At 49.4% G+C, this 19,266-nt stretch overlaps 1 protein-coding gene across 11 annotated transcripts in view; it reads left to right on the top strand.

Annotated features, from left to right (window-relative positions):
* Positions 1-19,266, top strand: part of GRAMD1B (GRAM domain containing 1B) — a 123,354-nt gene that overhangs the window by 80,171 nt on the left and 23,917 nt on the right. For 9 of the 11 annotated variants that reach the window (XM_059867285.1, XM_059867286.1, XM_059867288.1 and 6 more), the window contains 5 exons: positions 456-476; positions 11,683-11,767; positions 15,828-15,931; positions 17,857-17,952; positions 18,279-18,359. In XM_059867285.1, the coding sequence (XP_059723268.1) occupies positions 456-476; positions 11,683-11,767; positions 15,828-15,931; positions 17,857-17,952; positions 18,279-18,359 (387 nt within the window). Of the gene's footprint in view, positions 1-455; positions 477-8,051; positions 8,794-11,682; positions 11,768-15,827; positions 15,932-17,856; positions 17,953-18,278; positions 18,360-19,266 lie in introns of those variants that run through there. The other 2 variants (XM_059867293.1, XM_059867287.1) reach the window with 2 other exon arrangements.

Genomic DNA, 19,266 nt, shown 5'->3' with positions numbered 1-19,266 from the left:
TGATGATGATGGTGTTGATGATGTGATGATGATGATGGTGATGTGATGATGTGATGATGATGTGATGATGGTGATGATGATGGTGATGATGTGATGATGGTGATGATGATGGTGATGATGATGGTGATGATGATGAGCTCCTCTGTTGCTGGTGGCACTGCTGGTCTGCAGACAAGGTGGCAGCATGTCTGTGTGTGTGTGCATGTGGACATGCACACCTTGGCCTGAACTGTTTCCTGTTCCAGACTCCTGCTGCTGGACTTGTCCCTTGCTCCTGTCACTGGGGATAACTGTGTCACACCACGCTGTGAAACCCATTGAAATCTTCTGTTTAATCCCACTTTCACTTCACTAATGATCCAAACCAGATTGGACCTGCTTTCTCTGTCCCTCTTTCCTTTTGATCCTAAGATCTCTGTGCTGACTAATGCTTCTCTTTTATTTTGTCCTTACAGAAAAGCCAGAGTTGGTATAATGTAAGTACTCCCGTTTCTCTTGTCCCTGGGTGGCTCTGGGTGGGAGGGGGGAAGGGGCAGAGGGGCTTTGCAGTGGCACTGGGGCACCCTGACCATTTCCAGGAGGAGGAGCTGGAAATGGCTCAGCACTGGCAAAGGAGGGCTGGCATCCTGAGGGAGGGGATGCCAGAGACAGAGAGCAGGAGCTTTGTCCTTTTGGTCACTCTGGTGGTGCTCCCCACATCCTGCCCCTCTGGTGTCTCAGCAGGGTGTGGTGACACGTGGTGACAAACAGAGCTGCCACCCTGCAAACCCTTTGCATCTCTCAGGGTGGTCTGGGGGCCACAGAGGAGTTATTTTCTACCAACCCCAGCGAAACACCAACCACCCTTTGCTTCTGCCTTGGTGTTTTTTCCTTCTGCCAGCCCGAGGGGCCCTGCTCTGGGCACAAGGTCAGTGTCACCTTTGCACAGTCGGGCCCCCGCCCTGGAGGCTCTGAAGGAGCCGTAGGCAAATGCAGCAGCCATCCATGGCCAGCCACAATTCCTGCCCTCCTGCAGCCATCCAGAGCAGGATGGGGCCAGCAGAATGTGGGATTTGGGCTGAAACAGCCACGTGGAGAGGCAGAGTTAGGGTCCTGCTGGGTGTCAGCAGCATCGCAGGAGGAGACCCCAGAGGCAGAGAGGGACAGAGGCAGCGAATAAAAGAATGAGAAGATTTTATCTTAAGAACAAAATACAAACCAAGGTGGGCCAGACTGGTGGAGAAGTGGCAGATAAGGACTGTGAGCAGATGCCTCGGTCTGAGCTGGCTGCTGCCAAGCCCTGACTCTGTCACCGGGCCAGAGGTGACTTTGGCTCTTCCTGCTTCTGCCTGTAGCTGCTGAGCTCCATTCCCTGCTGCATGGTGCTTTGCTGTGCTCTGCTTCTGTGGGTCTCTTGTGTTTTCATGTCCTCTCTATCTTATCTTTCTGTTCTCTTGTTTTTCCTCCATATATTTTCAGCATGAGAGACAGTACATCCGGAGAGTAAGCACTGGCTGCGTTTTTTTGTGGTTTTCCCCACCCCACCCCATTATTTTCCTTTGTAAACAAAACCAAACAAACCCATTTTCTAGTTAGCAGAGACATTCTGGCCAGATAAAAGCAGCAGTGTGAAAATATGGATGAGGCACAGACTGCAGGAAGTCAGTCAGTCCTACTTGGCAGTGTCATTTCCATTAAAAATTTGCTAATGCATCTCCTTGATAGAGTTTCCCTTCTTTGGCAGCTCCTTCCAGGCAGGATTTTTCTGCCATTTGGACCATTCTGGTTCCTCCATTCCTCTCCCCGCTGAGGGCAGCTCTAGAAATGAACCAGTGGAATCTCCCCCTCCATGGAACCTCCCCATTTCCTTGGCCCATTTCCCCCACTCTCATTTTACACAAACCCCACCGTGCCCAGAGCAAGCCCCTCCACACTGCTCTGTGTGCCAGGCACCGTGCAAACCCACCCAAAAAATAATCCCTAAGAGAGCACATGGCCCTCAAAGATCTGCAGGGCATCACCAGTTTTCTTCTTTTTATTTGGTTTTTTTTTTGCTGCTTTTAACTGGTCTTTGTGTCTCTGGAGCACTGCATTCCTCTTTGCCAGCTGGAACCCTCCCTTTCCCCTCTCCTGGATTCCTCTTTCTCTATTTTTTTTTGTTTGTTTTTTTGTTTTTTTCCTTAAGATGCCACCAACTTCTGCCTTGTGTGTTCTCCTGAGGATCCCAGCAGAGCTTTTTTGGGATTGCCATCCCTGCCCTGTGGAGAAGGGGGAGGAAAGGGGTGAAGGGAGCTCATGGGTTGGTGTGGCAGAGCTGCCCCTCTCTCTGCTTGTGCTTTCTCTGCTTGGCTTGCAGAGGACAGACACAAACTGGTGCAGGTGCTCTGTGAGACTGAGGAGGGAACCCCAGTTTGGGAAGAAATAATGAGAGTTTTGGGGTTTGCTTCGTGTTCTTGTCCTCGTGGTGGAAGAGCAGAAGGTCAGGGGAAAGGAAAAGTCCCTGAGGTGCTTTTCATGCCTTTAGTGAGGAATTGTGTACATGGAGGCTTTGGGTTGGAAATATTGTGGGTTTTAGGGGAAAAAATCTGTTTGTCACTTGTGGTTTAACCATCAGTAGTGTCTGCTTTGGGTTGTGTGTCTGTGAATTATTGTTAATTCATTTATTATTTTAAATTAATTCATGAAAACAGAGCTCAGGCCTTAAATCCAAACTTCCTTTGTAGTTTTGTTTGCTGAAACAGAGATGTGCCCTACCCTGTGCCCCTGAGGTGCTCTGAGAGGGGGAAATTTGTGTTTCTCTTCCCTGAGGACACCAAGGAGGAGCTGCTCTGTCTGGGGGGGTGTCAGCAACTCCACGCTTGGGAGAAGCCACTTGTCACCCAGCAGATCCATCCAAATGAGAGACAAACTACAGATATTTTAAATTGAGAGACAAACTGGAGGTATTTTAAATTGAGAGACAAACTGGACGTATTTTAAAATAAGAGACAAAGTGGAGATATTTTAAAATGAGAGATAAACTGGAGATATTTTAAATTGAGAGACAAACTGGAGATATTTTAAAATGAGAGATAAACTGGAGATATTTTAAATTGAGAGACAAACTGGAGATATTTTAAATTGAGAAACAAACTGGAGATATTTTAAATTGAGAGACAAACTGGAGATATTTTAAAATGAGAGATACACTGGAGATATTTTAAAATAAAAGATAAACTGGAGATATTTTAAAATGAGAGAGAAACTGGAGATATTTTAAAATGAGAGACAAACTGGAGATATTTTAAAATGAGACAAACTGGAGATATTTTAAAATGAGAGACAAAGTGGAGATATTTTAAATTGAGAGACAAACTGGAGATATTTTAAATTGAGAGACAAACTGGAGATATTTTAAAATGAGAGATAAACTGGAGATATTTTAAATTGAGAGACAAACTGGAGATATTTTAAAATGAGAGACAAACTGGAGATATTTTAAAATGAGAGACAAACTGGAGATATTTTAAAATGAGAGACAAACTGGAGATATTTTAAAATAAAAGATAAACTGGAGATATTTTAAAATGAGAGAGAAACTGGAGATATTTTGCTGCCAGGGATAAAATCTCTCTCCTTCTCTCCTCATTTTCTCTGGGTTTTGGGCAAAGGGCCCCAATTCTGAGCATGGAGCTCTCTCATTTCTGAGTCACTGAGCCTGGCAGGTCTGCCATGGTTTTCCTGCCTCGTTCTGCCTCACTTCTACTCCTGTTCCTGAATTAGGCTGGGTCCCAATATCCTGCAGCACCTCTGCTGCTCCACAGCAAGGCTTGCTCCTAAACTCAGCCCCAGGAGCGTCCAGAGGATGCTCAGGAAAAGAGAATGAATAAGATGAGCTTGAAGAGTTAGAGAAAACTCAGCTGACCCCAGGGAAGAGGTGAGATTTAAATCCAGGAGGTTTTCACTGTGGCATTTACATCCCAAGCTCTGCCTTGCTCTGAATCCCTTTATTTTTATCTGCCACATGCCTGAATATTTTTCTTCTTCCTTCAACTAAGCAGTGAAAAGACACCAATTGTCTCTTTTAGGTGTTCCTAAATATTAGAATATCAGAAATATTTGCTGTCCCAGTCAGTGTGGGCAGATGAGCAGGAGCCCAGCCCTTCCCAGCTGTGTTTGGGAGAGCAAAGTCTGCGCTGAGGATTGCAGGGAGTGGGACAGGAGCTCTGCTCCTGCAGCTCTGCCAACAGATTTGTGCACACAGGGCAGCCCTCAGCCTGGCAGGAGCTCAGACTCTCCAAAATAACCCCAAAATGCCCCTGGGGAGGCAGGTGAAGGGGAGAGGCCAGAGTTTTCCTGTGGGGAAATGCAGGGAAAGCCTGTGCAGGAGGAGCTGGGAGGATCTGTCCTGGGCTGGGAGGCTGCACAGGGCCTTGGTGGGGAGCTCTGAGCAGCTCTTGAGCTCCTGGAGAATTCCCAGACATCCCAGGAGTGCTAAGAAATCAGCCCTGGCTGGGCTCAGAGTGCTGTGTCTGCTCTTGGAGACCTCCTGGGTGCCACAGGGTGGGGGAAGCTCAGCTGCTGAAAGAGCCAAGTGTTCCTGTAAGGGCAAAGGGGAATTTGGCCTCATTTTGGGGAGAACATCAGGAACACCTTTCCAGGGGTGGCAGGTGAGCCTCCCTCAGCAGCAGCAGTCTTGGGAATGGAGATTAATGCAGAAATCCAGGCTGATGAGTGAGCAGGGTGTTGAAGAGCCCTGTTCTCAGTAAATCAGCACAATCATCCTTGAACTCCCAGTCACCTTTTCATAGTGGTGAACTCCCAGTCACCATTTCATCAGATTATTTCTGGACCAGTTTTAACTCCCTGCCTTCCAGGTACTTTTTGTCCTGTCAGATTTCCCCCCTTTTCTCTGTAAATCACCACAATCATCTCTGAACTCCCAGTAACCATTTCATCAGATTATTTCTGGACCAGTTTTAACTCCCTGCCTTTCAGGTGCTTTTCATCCTGTCAGGTTTTCCATGACTTTCAGGGTGTGGATCACCACTTGCACTAAATTAGCAGCAAACTTTTAGTGCAAGCTCCTGTGATGATGAACTCAGATCCATTTCCCAGCCCAGATCCCAGTGATGACTTTGCAGCATCTTCCTCTGCTTTTCATTCCCTTTTAGAAGGAGAAAAAATGGAAAATCTGAGCAACCAGAATGGGTTTAGAGGAGATGCTGTTGGACTGGTGGCCACTTTCTTTGCTGGTTTTTCCCACCAGCCCTGCTGGCAGTGGGGTCTAAACCCTCCCACACAAGCAGGAAACGTGTTCTGTTTATTCCAGCAGTTTTCCAGAAGCGATGGAAATCACAGCAGTCCATCAGTCATGAAAACTGGATGAGCTTTTCCTTCCCCCTCTCCTCTGTGCCTCGTGCCACCTCTGCTCCCTGGTTTCTGTCCCTTGTGCCATCTCTCTCCCTGGTTTCTGTCCCTTGTGCCCTTTCACTCCCTGTTCTCTGTCCCTTGTGCCATCTCTCTCCCTGGTTTCTGTCCCTTGTGCCATCTCTCTCCCTGGTTTCTGTCCCTTGTGCCATCTCTCTCCCTGTTCTCTGTCCCTTGTGCCACCTCTGCTCCCTGTTCTCTGTCCCTTGTGCCCTTTCACTCCCTGGTTTCTGTCCCTTGTGCCATCTCTGCTCCCTGGTTTCTGTCCCTTGTGCCATCTCTCTCCCTGGTTTCTGTCCCTTGTGCCCTTTCACTCCCTGGTTTCTGTCCCTTGTGCCATCTCTCTCCCTGGTTTCTGTCCCTTGTGCCATCTCACTCCCTGGTTTCTGTCCCTTGTGCCCTCTCTCTCCCTGGTTTCTGTCCCTTGTGCCATCTCACTCCCTGGTTTCTGTCCCTTGTGCCCTCTCTCTCCCTGGTTTCTGTCCCTTGTGCCACCTCTGCTCCCTGTTCTCTGTCCTTTGTGCCACCTCTGCTCCCTGGTTTCTGTCCCTTGTGCCATCTCTCTCCCTGGTTTCTGTCCCTTGTGCCATCTCACTCCCTGGTTTCTGTCCCTTGTGCCCTCTCTCTCCCTGGTTTCTGTCCCTTGTGCCCTCTCTCTCCCTGGTTTCTGCCCCTTGTGCCATCTCTCTCCCTGGTTTCTGTCCCTTGTGCCATCTCTCTCCCTGTTCTCTGTCCCTTGTGCCCTCTCTCTCCCTGGTTTCTGTGCTGCCCCAGACTCAGCATTCCTCAGGTTTTATGTTCTCTGCCGTGTCCCTTTCCCCAGCAGTGTTGGCTGGAAGTTTCCCATGGAGGATTTGTTTGTGTGGAATGGGGAGATGCCACCACGGGGAGATGTCACCACGGGGAGATGCCACCACGGGGAGATGCCACCACGGGGAGATGTCACCAGGGGGGGTGGCCCTCGTGTCCCCATTTCCGCCGGGAGCTGTTCCCTCACCTGGGCAGTGCCATCCTGTCCCATCTCTGTGTTTGCAGTGCAGTTAATGTTTGCTGCCTCCAGCTCCAGGTCAGCTCTTCCCACCCCTGCTGGCACAGCTCTGCTCAGCCAGGGGGCTGGGGGGGTTTGGTTTTTTATTCAATCCCTTTTGGAACTTCCAGCCAAGGGAATCTCAGTAAAGCTTTCAGTAAGGCAGTGCAGGTGGCTGTAATGCCAATTCTTTGTCCTTCACAGGCTACAGAATTGTTTTTTAATCATTCCCTCATGGTGGGGTGCAGATGGATGAAGTGCTGCAGTGCTGAATGGAGACAGCTCTGTGCCCTGGTGATTTTGGGGTGCAGCTGGGCAGACAGAGCTTGTCAGTGAGCAAACTGCCCCCCTGGCCTGGAGCAGAGCCTCTGCAGGGCTGGGTTGGCTGCTTGGTGCTTTTTGGGATCTGAGTGCCCAGGTCTGGAGGAATGAGGGATTTATTTCAGTGTTTGATCACAGCTGAGCAGATCTGGTGCCCTGCTGTGGGCATTTACCTGGGCACTGCCCGCACCTGAGCAGGGAGCTGGAGAGGCTGGGACTCAGGGCAGGGGGCACAGGGAGTGCCAGGCCCCAGGACATCTCCTGGACCTGCAGGGACTTCATTCCACATTTCCAGAGTGACCTGACTGAATCCTGATGAATGAATCCTACCAAGTCCCATTTTTGGGGGCAGAAGAGTGGGCTCAGAGATGGACCCAGGAGTGGTGCAGCCCCTCAGATTCTGCCTCCGTGGGCCTCCCATGGCTGCTTCCTCCCAGCCACATCCTTTGTTTTTATCTATCACACACCTGAATATTTTTCTTCTTCCCTTAACTGACCTGAGCAGTGAAAAGACTCAGAATGACAGAATGACCAGGGTGGAGGAGAGACCCTAAAGATCATCGAGTCCAGCCCAGCCCAACCCCTCACCCAAACCCTGGCCCCCAGTGCCACATCCAGGCTTTGTTAAACACACCCAGGGATGGGGACTCCACCACCTCCCCGGGCAGAACATTCCAGAACTTTATCACCTTTCTGTAAAAACCTTTTCATGCTCTCCAGCCTGTATTTCCCTTGGCACAGCTGGAGGCTGTGAGCTCTGGTTGTGTCAGTGTTGCTGCAGACAGAGCCCAGCCCAGCTGAGCACAGGCACCTCTCAGGAGCTGTGAGAGTGATGGGGGCAGCCCTGAGTCTCCTTTTCTGCAGGCTGAGCACCCCCAGCTCCCTCAGGGCTCCTCTCAGGGTTTGGTTCCCAGCCCCTCTCCAGCCAGTTGTGTGTTTCAGGTGTTCCTAAATCAGACTGCCAGGGGTATTTGCTGTCCCAGGCAGCGTGGGCAGATCACAGGAGCCCACCTGTGCTTGGGAGAGCACGGTCAGGACTGCAGGGACAGGGCCCCATGAGCAGGGAGTGGGACAGGAGCCCACGTCCCAGGCTCCCCTCAGCCTCCAGCACACTCTGTCCAGCAACTCTCCATGACAGGAAACATCTGCTGGAGGCAGGGCCGGGTTACTGCCGGGCATTGGCCGCCGGCGTTCCCAGCTCCACTCACTCCAGGCGTGGGGAGGCATTTTGGGATCTTCCCCGCCCGCCCCTTCCATGGGAAGCACAGAGACTGAGGCTGCCTTTGAGAGCAGAGAGCCTGAGGCACTGAGGAGGCAGAATTGCTGCTTTTTCTGCTTCCAGAGAGGGGAAGGCTGAGCTGGAGCTGTTCGGGAGCCGCGTGGGTCACAGCGGGGCCGGAGCTGTCTGGGGTCGGGTCTGGCACTCCTGGACATTTGGGGGCTTCTGCTGCCCTGCTGACACCTGCCAGGGCTCCTGCAGGGCATGCCCGCAGCGAGGAGCTGCTGAGGCAGCAGCAGGAGAGCACAGAGGGTGCCCAGCAGCACAATCACCCCCATGAGCCTCTTGGGGAAAAGTCCTCTGGAGGGGAAATCCTCGCTGAGATCCTCAGGGACCACCTCGGACCAGCTGGATGTGGGAAGGAGAGCAGGGGAAGGCACCTGAATCCACCTGAACTGCCAGGCTGCACCTCTGGGCTTTGGATGAGCTGGGTGTGAGCAGGGGAAGGCACCTGAACCCACCTGAACTGCCAGGCTGCACCTCTGGGCTTTGGATGAGCTGGGTGTGAGCAGGAGACAGCACCTGAACCCACCTGAACTCGTGCCAGGCTGCACCTCTGGGCTTTGGACATAAACCAGGAGCAGTGGGAGCAGGAAGAGCAGAGTTGGAGTGGAGCTGGGGAGCTGGGCAGGGCTGAGGGAAGGAGATGGATCCCCTGCTGGAGTGTGGCTCCCTCTGGGATCTGTTCCTGGACCAAGAGCTGCCCTGGTGGGACCCGGAGGGACTTGAGGACTTCTCTGGAGGAAACGCCAGCCCTGGACCTGATGAAATCCCAGCTGTGAGTGTCTGAGCTGAGCTGGCTGTGCCCTGCAGAGCTGCTGGGGCTGAGCAGAGCCTCTGCTAGGACAGGTTTGAGCTCCTGCTGAGCTGGGCTGCTCTGAGCCCAAACTCAGCCCTGCAGGGATTCCAATCCCTTTTCCCCACTCCATCCCCATCCTGCCTGCTTGTTCCTGGAAATCTTGGCCTTGGGCTCTTGCTGGAGCCCATCTCAGACCGAGATCTTTTCCAGATGTTCAGGCTGGGAGTTTGGTGAGTACAACTGATATTTCTGTCATCAGCTGGTTGGCAGGTTTTGCTCAGAGTGAGATCCCTTCCTCTGGGCCCACGGGGCTGGAGCAAGCGTTGGAATATTCTGTTTCTAGTTCTGAGCTGCTGTGAGGAGCAGGGAATGCTTTTGGGGGCGAGGGGTTGTCTGTGATTTGACAGCCAACATCAAATCTGCTGTGATCTGACAGCTTTTGGCAGAGCTGTGAGCCTAATTCTAAATAAACTCTGCATTCCTCCCACCCCTGTGGCTCCACCACCATTCCTAGGCAGAAACTGCCTTCTCTAATCCCAGAATTTTGGGGCCCTTGCTGGAACACCCCCACAGTTCTGCCCTAGGAGAGCAGTGCCTCTGGATTGTTGGATAAAGAGGGAAATTGTTGTACCCCAGGTGGCTCCTTCTCTGCAGCTGTGGGAGCAGGAACATTGCAGATCCTCTGGGAGGTGTGGATTTGCTCCTGCCTCTGGTCAGAAGGGGTTGTGGCTGTCAGGATCAGCTGGCACAGCGTGGAGGAGGTGTGGGCTGTCCCCCCATAAACCCTGAGAGGAGCCTGATGTCCCTGCAGCCCTGTTCCCTGAGGCCAGACACAAACCAAGGGCAGGGCAGGGTTCAGTTCCTGGGAGAGGCTTTTGGAGCCCCTGGAGTGTCCTCACTATCCCAGCACCTGGCTTTGTGTGGTGGGGAGGGGGCTGGGCATGGGGGATCCTGAGCTCTCAGTGCCAGAAGTTGCTCAAGCTCCTCTGGCAGGGCCTAATAACCCATTTTCTGGGGCAAAGCCCCAATTTTTAGGATGAATTCCCCATTTTCTGGTGTAAATCCCCCATTTTCTGTGCTGGATCCCCCATTTTCTGTGGCAAATTCCCCATTTTCTGTGCTGGATCCCCCACTTTCTGGGGCGAATTCCCCATTTTTTGTGCTGAATCAGCCATTTTCTGGGGTAAATCTATTTTCTGTGCTGAATCCTGTTTTCTGTAATGAATCCCCTGTTTTCTGTGCTGAATCCCCTGTTTTCTGGAGTAAATCCCCCATTTTCTGGGCTCAATCCCCTATTTTCTGGGGTGAATCACCTCCTTTCTGTACTGAATCCTCCAATTTCTGGGGTGGCTCCCCCATTTCCTGGGGAAGCTGCCCCACTGCTGACTTTTGGCAGGTGAGTGCTGCAAGCAGAGCACACCTCCTACCTTGGACAGCGTGCAGGCACAGGGAACTCAGGCAGGCACAGGAACTCTGCAGGCACAGGGAACTCAGGCAGGCACAGGAACTCTGCAGGCACAGGGAACAACTCTGCAGGCACAGGAACTCTGCAGGCACAGGGAACAACTCTGCAGGCACAGGGAACTCTGCAGGCACAGGGAACTCAGGCAGGCACAGGAACTCTGCAGGCACAGGGAACTCTGCAGGCACAGGAACTCTGCAGGCACAGGGAGCAACTCTGCAGGCACAGGGAGCAACTCTGCAGGCACAGGGAGCAACTCTGCAGGCACAGGGAGCAACTCTGCAGGCACAGGAACTCTGCAGGCACAGGAACTCTGCAGGCACAGGGAGCTCTGCAGGCACAGGAACTCTGCAGGCACAGGGAGCTCTGCAGGCACAGGAACTCTGCAGGCACAGGAACTCCTCTGCAGGCACAGGGAACTCCTCTGCAGGCACAGGGAACTCTGCAGGCACAGGGAATTCCTCTGCAGGCACAGGGAACTCCTCTGCAGGCACAGGGAACTCCTCTGCAGGCACAGGGAACTCCTCTGCAGGCGCAGGAACTCTGCAGGCACAGGGAGCTCTGCAGGCACAGGAACTCTGCAGGCACAGGGAGAACTCCTCTGCAGGCACAGGAACTCTGCAGGCACAGGGAGCTCTGCAGGCACAGGAACTCTGCAGGCACAGGAACTCCTCTGCAGGCACAGGGAACTCCTCTGCAGGCACAGGGAACTCTGCAGGCACAGGGAACTCTGCAGGCACAGGGAACTCTGCAGGCACAGGGAACTCTGCAGGCACAGGAACTCTGCAGGCACAGGGAACTCTGCAGGCACAGGAACTCTGCAGGCACAGGAACTCTGCAGGCACAGGGAACTCTGCAGGCACAGGAACTCTGCAGGCACAGGGAATTCCTCTGCAGGCACAGGGAACTCTGCAGGCACAGGGAACTCCTCTGCAGGCACAGGGAACTCAGCAGGCACAGGAACTCTGCAGGCACAGGAACTCTGCAGGCACAGGGAGCAACTCTGCAGGCACAGGGAACTCCTCTGCAGGCTCAGGGAACTCTGCAGGCACAGGGAACAACTCTGCAGGCACAGGGAACAACTCTGCAGGCACAGGGAACTCCTCTGCAGACAGGGAGAACTCCTCTGCAGGCACAGGGAATTCCTCTGCAGGCTCAGGAACTCCTCTGCAGGCAGGGCTGAGCCTTTCCAGGATTTTTTCCTTTCCAGCCTGGGTTGCTCTCCCAAGCCACGTTCTCCTCCTCCTTTCTCTCCCTGCATAAAGCCCACACCCTCCCATCTCTGGGCTGTGATGGGAGCTCCTCAGTGCCTCTGCCCCCCTTCTCCTGCTGTCCCTGAGGTGTCCCTGTTGTCCCCAGCCCGTGTCCCAGCTGCCCCTGTCCTCACAGCCCCTTTGTCTCTGCAGGTGCTGAGCCCCACCTACAAGCAGCGCAACGAGGATTTCAGGAAACTCTTCAAGCAGCTCCCGGACACCGAGCGCCTCATCGTGGGTAAGGGCAGCCCCAGGGGGCTCTGGGGAGGAGGGCAGCACAAATCCAGCCAGGTTTTCATTCTAAAATCCATCCCCAAACACCAGAGGTTGATGTCCAAAAAGGAGACAGAGGAATCCTGGAACTCTGTTCCAATAAAGGGGCTCTGGGGAGGAGGGCATCACAAGTCCAGCCAGGTTTTCATTCTTAAATTCACCCACAATCACCTGGAGGTGATGTCCAAAAAGGAGACAGAGGAATCCTGGAACTTTATTCCTGGAACTTTATTCCAATAAAAAAATATTCCAGGAAACTCTTCAAGCAACTCCTGGACACCGAGTGCCTCAGCATGGGTGAGGGCAGCCCCAGGGGGCTCTGGGGAGGAGAGCAGCACAAATCCAGCCAGGTTTTCATTCTTAAATCCATCCCCAAACACCAGAGGGTGATGTCCAAAAAGGAGACAGAGGAATCCTGGAACTCTGTTCCAATAAAGGGGCTCTGGGGAGGAGGGCATCACAAGTCCAGCCAGGTTTTCATTCTTAAATTCACCCACAATCACCTGGAGGTGATGTCCAAAAAGGAGACAGAGTCCTGGAACCCTGTTCCAATAAAGGGGCTCTGGGGAGGAGAGCAGCACAAATCCAGCCAGGTTTTCATTCTTAAATCCATCCCCAAACACCAGAGGCTGATGTCCAGAAAGGAGCCAGAGCAGTCCTGGAACTTTATTCCAACCAAGGCAGAGGCCATGGGGCATTCCCCTGGGGTCTCTCCCATTTTTGGAGGACGCAGCCTCCTTTTTATCCCAATTTCCAGCCCCATTTCCCTTCTCTCTTCCCCCATTTGTGAGGTTCAGACTTCCCCACTAAAACCCCCTTGTAACGTGTACTCCCCCTTTTTTTCCCCATGTGTCAATCAATGGCATTCCCATGGAATTTGTGGTTCTCCCTGTTGTTTCTCTCATCTCTCAGTATCCAGTTTTATTTATCAGCAGGCCCACAGTTTGTTTGGAAAGACAAATCCCTCTCATTCCATTCATCAGTCAGTGGGATCCTTCCTTTGTTTCTTTTATCTCTCAGTGCTGGTTTTATCTCCCAGTTAGCTTGGGAAGAGAAATCCCTCATTCCTCGTTCCTTTCACCTCCAGACATTGCCACTGACAACAAACCTGGAGCACAGGCAGAGCCCCATTTCTGATGGGTTTTGCATTTTCTGGTGGGTTTTCCTCGTTTGGTGGGGGTGATGTGATTTTTTTTTTCCTCCCTTCTTCCTCCCTTTTTCCCAGTGAGAGCAATGAGGGATTTGTCTTTCCAAAGCAGCTGTGGGGCTGCTGGGAGATAAAACCAGCACTGGGAGAGAAGAGAAACCATGGGAAGGATTCCACTGAGTGATGAATGCAAAAAGAGATTTGCTTTTACAAATGAACTGTAGGTTCGCTGGTAAATGAAATTGGACATTGAAAGGTGAAAGAAACAGTGGGGAAGAAAAACCCCTAAATTCAGTAAGAATTAAAAATTCAAAGGGAGGGTTGTACATTAGAGGGGAATCTCTGGGATCAGGTGTTCTGGGGAGTCTGAACCTCTCAAGTGCCTCAGAAATGGGGAAAGAGAGAAGGGAAATGGGGCTGGAAATTGGGATAAAAAGGAGGCTGAGTCCTCCAAAAATGGGAGAGACCCCAGGGGAATGCCCCATGGCCTCTGCCTTGGTTGGAATAAAGTTCCAGGGCTGCTCTGTCTCCTCTTTGGACACCAACCTCTGGTGTTTGGGGATGGATTTTCCTGACACCACCATCCCTGCTCACACCTGACTGCCCTTCCCAAACCTCAGCTCCCGGCTGCTGCGATGCAGCTGCTCCCTGTCTGACAGGAGTGGTGATCCCCTCCTGTGCCCACCCACGCTGCTTAAACTGGGGCAAACCTCACAGAGACCCCGGGAGGCAGACAGGAAGAGACAGATGAAATCCGAGAGCAGCACCTGGGGCGCTGCAGAGGGAGCAGCTGGCCAGGCAGGATCTTCATCAGGGACAGATTGGCTGTGACAGGCCCTGGGAGGGGGGACAGGCGGCAGCTGGGGCTCAGCCCTGCCTTGCCTTGGCCTGAGCCCTCCTCGTGGTGCTGCTGCTCATCCTCACCTCTGGGCTCCCCTGATGCTGCCTTTCTGTGGGCTTGCCTAGACACAGAGGCCAGACAAAGTTTAAAGCTTATGATAAATATATTAAATATGTCCGTGTTTAGGTGAATTAAATAGATCCATGTTTATATATATAATATAAATATATCCATGTCTATATGGATTAGATAAATAAATAAATAAATATATTATATTATATATTATATGTAAAATATATATCCATGTTTATATATATAATATAAATATGTCCATGTCTATGTGGATTAAATAAATAAATAAATATATTATATTATATATTTTATGTAAAATATATATCCATGTTTATATATATAATATAAATATGTCCATGTCTATGTGGATTAAATAAATAAATAAATATATTATATTATATATTATATGTAAAATATATATCCATGTTCATATATATAATATAAATATATCCATGTCTATATGGATTAAATAAATAAATAAATAAATAAATAAATTATAATATATATTATATGTAAAATATATAACCATGTTTATATATACAATATAAATATCTCCATGTCTATGTGGATTACATGAAAAAATAAAATATATAATATATTTATATATATATTATATGTAAAATATATATTCATATTTATATATAAAATATAAATATATCCATGTCTATATGGATTAAAAAATATATAATATACAATATATATGTTTATGTATATTATATGTAAAATATATATTCATGTTCATATATATAATATAAATATATCCATGTCTATATGGATTAAATAAATAAATAAATAAAATATATAATATATATATTTATATATATTATATGTAAAATATATATTCATGTTTATATATAAATATAAATATCTCCATGTCTATATTCATTAAATAAATAAATATATATATTATATGTAAAATATATATTCATGTTCATATATATAATATAAATATATCCATGTCTACATGTATTAAATAAATAAATAAATTTAAAAATATATATTATATGTAAAATATATATCCATGTTTATATATAATATAAATATCTCCATGTCTATATAGATTAAATAAATAAATAAATATCATATATAACATATATGTTTATATATATTATATGTAAAATATGTATTCATGTTCATATATATAATATAAATATATCCATGTTTATATATATAATATAAATATATCCATGTCTATGTGGATTAAATAAATAAGTAAATATAATATATATTATATATATATTATATGTAAAATATATATCCATGTTTATATATATAATATAAATATCTCCATGTCTATGTGGATTAAAGAAATAAATATACTATATACTATCGAATATATATTCTATATATATTATATGTAAAATATATATCCATGTTTATATATATATTATAAATATATACATGCCTATATGGATTAAGTAAATAAATATAACATATATAATATATACAATATATATAATATATAATATATATTTTTTAGAGATAAAATTTATATTTCTCGATGTTAATGCATGTTTATATCCATAAACATATTAAATAGATCCATGAAGAGGAAATATTTAATGAAGGGCCTTCAGGTGCATTAAGGGCAGTCAGAGCCTCCCCAAGAGGCTGCACCCAAAATGGTCAGGGGTTTTTCACACAATTATAAATTTTGTCCTTTTGGTTAATTGTCCAGTTACAAATTCAGGGAATGAGGTCATATCCCCCAGTTTTCTCCCCACCCCAGTTCTCTCTTGTTTGTGCTTTCTGGGGCCTGGGGCTGTCAGGTGTCCTTGAGTTTCAGGCCCAGAGGAATTATTTTTTCTGACCCTAATGTGAAGAGTTAACTGCACTGTGCACAGAGTTTAGAGTCATGCCCTGATGCAGCTCAGGATTTGAAAATCTCAGAGGCAAAAATCCGAAGGCCTCAGTGGTGTCTTGTGGTTTCCTGCCCCTCGCTGACGGCGTGCTGTGCTCCCACAGATTACTCATGTGCTCTCCAGAGAGACATTCTCCTGCAGGGCCGCCTCTACCTCTCCGAGAACTGGATCTGCTTCTACAGCAACATCTTCCGCTGGGAGACCCTGGTGAGGCTCTGCTGCTGCCTGTCTCACCCACTTCTCCCTTTCCTGGTGTTGTTCCCTGCCTGGCGGGACTCTCCCAGCGCTGTTAGCCCCTGGGCTGTGCTCACATTGGCTTTGGAAGGGCTCTTCTGCTGCCTTTCTCATGATTTTTCCCCTTTCTTGGTGTTGTGCCCTACCTGGTGAGGCTCTCCTAGTGCTGTTAGCCCCAGGGCTGTGTTTAGATTGGCTTTGGAAGGGCTCTTCTGCTGCCTTTCTCACCAATTTCTCCTTTTCCTGGTGTTTTCCCCTGCCTAGAAAGGCTCTCCCAGTGCTGTTAGCCCCAGGGCTGTGCCCACCCTGACTTTGGAAGGGCTTTTCTGCTGCCTTTCTCATGATTTTTCCCCTTTCTTGGTGTTGTGCCCTGCCTGATGAGGCTCTCCCAGTGCTGGCAACCCTGGGGCTCACACTGACTTTGGAAGGGTTTTTCTGCTGCCTTTCTCATGAATTTCTCCCTTTCCTGGTGTTTTTCCCTGCCTGGTGGTGCTCTCCCGCTGCTGCCAACCCCAGGGCTGTGCTCACATTGGCTTTGGAAGGGCTTTTCTGCTGCCTTTCTCACCAATTTCTCCTTTTCCTGCTGTTTTTCCCTGCCTGGCGGGACTCTCCCAGTGCTGTTAGCCCCCGGGCTGTGTTTAGATTGGCTTTGGAAGGGCTCTTCTGCTCCCTTTTTCATTAATTTCTCCTTTTCCTGGTGTTTTCCCCTGCCTAGAAAGGCTCTCCCAGTGCTGTTAGCCCCAGGGCTGTGCTCACATTGGCTTTGGAAGGGCTCTTCTGCTCCCTTTTTCATTAATTTCTCCTTTTCCTGGTGTTGTTCCCTGCCTAGAAAGGCTCTCCCAGTGCTGTTAGCCCCAGGGCTGTGCCCACCCTGACTTTGGAAGGGCTTTTCTGCTGCCTTTCTCACCAATTTTTCCCTTTCCTGGTGTTTTTCCCTGCCTGGTGAGGCTCTCCCAGTGCTGGCAACCCTGGGGCTCACACTGACTTTGGAAGGGCTCTTCTGCTGCCTTTCTCACCAATTTCCCCCTTTCCTGGTGTTTTTCCCTGCCTGGAGAGGCTCTCCCAGTGCTGTTAGCCCTAGGGCTGTGCCCACACTGACTTTGGAAGGGCTTTTTTGCTGCCTTTCTCATCAATTTCTCCCTTTCCTGGTGTTGTTCTCTGCCTGGTGGGACTCTCCCACTGCTGCCAACCCTGGGGCTGTGTTTAGATTGGCTTTGGAAGGGCTGTTCCTGCTCCCTTTCTCATGAATTTCCCCCTTTCCTGGTGTTTTTCCCTGCCTGTTTTCCTCAGCTTTTAACCCCCTGTGTTCTCAGAGGTGTGTCCATGTCCTCAGTGACCACACCAGGTGCCAGTATTCAAAACTGAGCACCCACTGGTTTGACCACAGCCTCCCAAAAACTCACTTTCTTTTCAAACAAGGACACTGGGAGACACTGGTGAGGCTCTCCCATTGCTGCCAACCCCAGGGCTGTGCCTAGCCTGACTTTGGAAGGGCTCTTCTGCTGCCTTTCTCATAAATTTCTCCCTTTCCTGCTGTTTTTCCCTGCCTGGAGAGGCTCTCCCAGTGCTGTTAGCCCCAGGGCTGTGCCCACCCTGACTTTGGAAGGGCTTTTCTGCTGCCTTTCTCACCAATTTCTCCCTTTCCTGGTGTTTTTCCCTGCCTGGTGAGGCTCTCCCACTGCTGCCAACCCTGGGGCTGTGTTAGATTGGGTTTGGAAGGGCTTTTCTGCTGCCTTTCTCACCAATCTCTCCCTTTCCTGGTGTTGTTCCCTGCCTGGTGAGGCTCTCCCAGTGCTGTTAGCCCCAGGGCTGTGCTCACATTTGCTTTGGAAGGGCTCTTCTGCTGCCTTTCTCATGATTTTTTCCCCTTTCCTGGTGTTGTTCCCTGCCTGCTGCAGCTGACAGTTCGCTTGAAGGACATCTGCTCCATGACCAAGGAGAAGACAGCACGGCTCATTCCCAATGCCATCCAAGTTTGCACTGACACTGAAAAGGTACATCCCACATGGCTGAGGCCAGCCCTGTGGCTGGCAGAGCACTCAGAGGCTCTGGGGGGTTTTTCCAAGCTGGGAAAAGGGCTGGGAGCAGGGATTGTGCTGAGCTGGAGCTCAGGTGAGAGGCCAGGTGAGACATCCAGGTTTTAGAGCAGCACATCTCTAACAGAGCTGTTTCAGTGCTCACTCCCGGGGAGAGCCTCTCCCTGAGCTCTGTGGATGGCTCACTCCTGCTGGAAAGTGACCCCAAACAGCCTGGGTGTGTTCTTCTCCTGTTTTTTGGCTTTTTCTGAGCTGATTTTTTCTCTCCCTCTCTCCCCATCCAGCACTTTTTTACTTCCTTTGGGGCTCGGGACAGGACGTACATGATGATGTTCAGACTCTGGCAGAATGCTCTGCTTGACAAGGTACAGGGAGGTGGAAGGGTGGGCATGGCTGTGGGCAGGAGCATCACTTCTGGCTGAAAAAACACCCAGGGACAGCAAACACCACTGGTTTTGGGCAGTAGGGACAGCAAACACACGTGTTTAGGCAGAGCAGGCTCATGACTGCAGATGCAAATCCTTCTTTTTGCAGGGAATTTTTTTTTTGCTGGTGTTAATCACCCATTTTCTGGGATAAATCACCTGTTTTCTGGGGTTAATCCCCCATTTTCTGGGATAAATCACCTGTTTTCTGGGGTTAATCACCCATTTTCTGGGATAAATCACCTGTTTTCTTGGGTTAATCATCCATTTTCTCAGAGAATTCACCCATTTTCTGGGGGAAATCACACACAGCAGGTTCCACTCTGCCTCTGCTGAGGAATCAGGGTCTCAAGAGGGAATTTTTTTTTTTTGGAAGTCTGTAATTCCACAGTGGAGCAGCCCTCAAGAAAGCAGTTCAGAAAGCAGCAGGAATAACTCCCTGTGCAGGCAGAGCTCTCAGTAAATCTGTGCTCCAGGAGTTTGGGGCTCCAGGGGAGACAGAAAATGAGTGTTCAGAGCATCCCAGCCCAGGTGAGAGCAGTTTGTCCTGTCCATAGGGAACAGAAAATGAGTGTTCAGGGCATCCCAGCCCAGGTGAGAGCAGTTTGTCCTGTCCTTAGGGAACAGAAAATGAGTGTTCAGGGCATCCTAACCCAGGTGAGAGCAGTTTGTCCTGTCCTTAGAGGACAGAAAATGAGTGTTCAGGGCATCCCAACCCAGGTGAGAGCAGTTTGTCCTGTCCTTAGAGGACAGAAAATGAGTGTTCAGGGCATCCCAAACCCAGGTGAGAGCAGTTTGTCCTGTCCATAGAGAACAGAAAATGAGTGTTCAGAGCATCCCAACCCAG

The sequence above is a fragment of the Haemorhous mexicanus genome, chromosome 24, assembly GCF_027477595.1.
Source record: "Haemorhous mexicanus isolate bHaeMex1 chromosome 24, bHaeMex1.pri, whole genome shotgun sequence".
Taxonomy (NCBI): domain Eukaryota; kingdom Metazoa; phylum Chordata; class Aves; order Passeriformes; family Fringillidae; genus Haemorhous; species Haemorhous mexicanus.
This window is presented reverse-complemented; position numbering and strand designations above follow the sequence as displayed.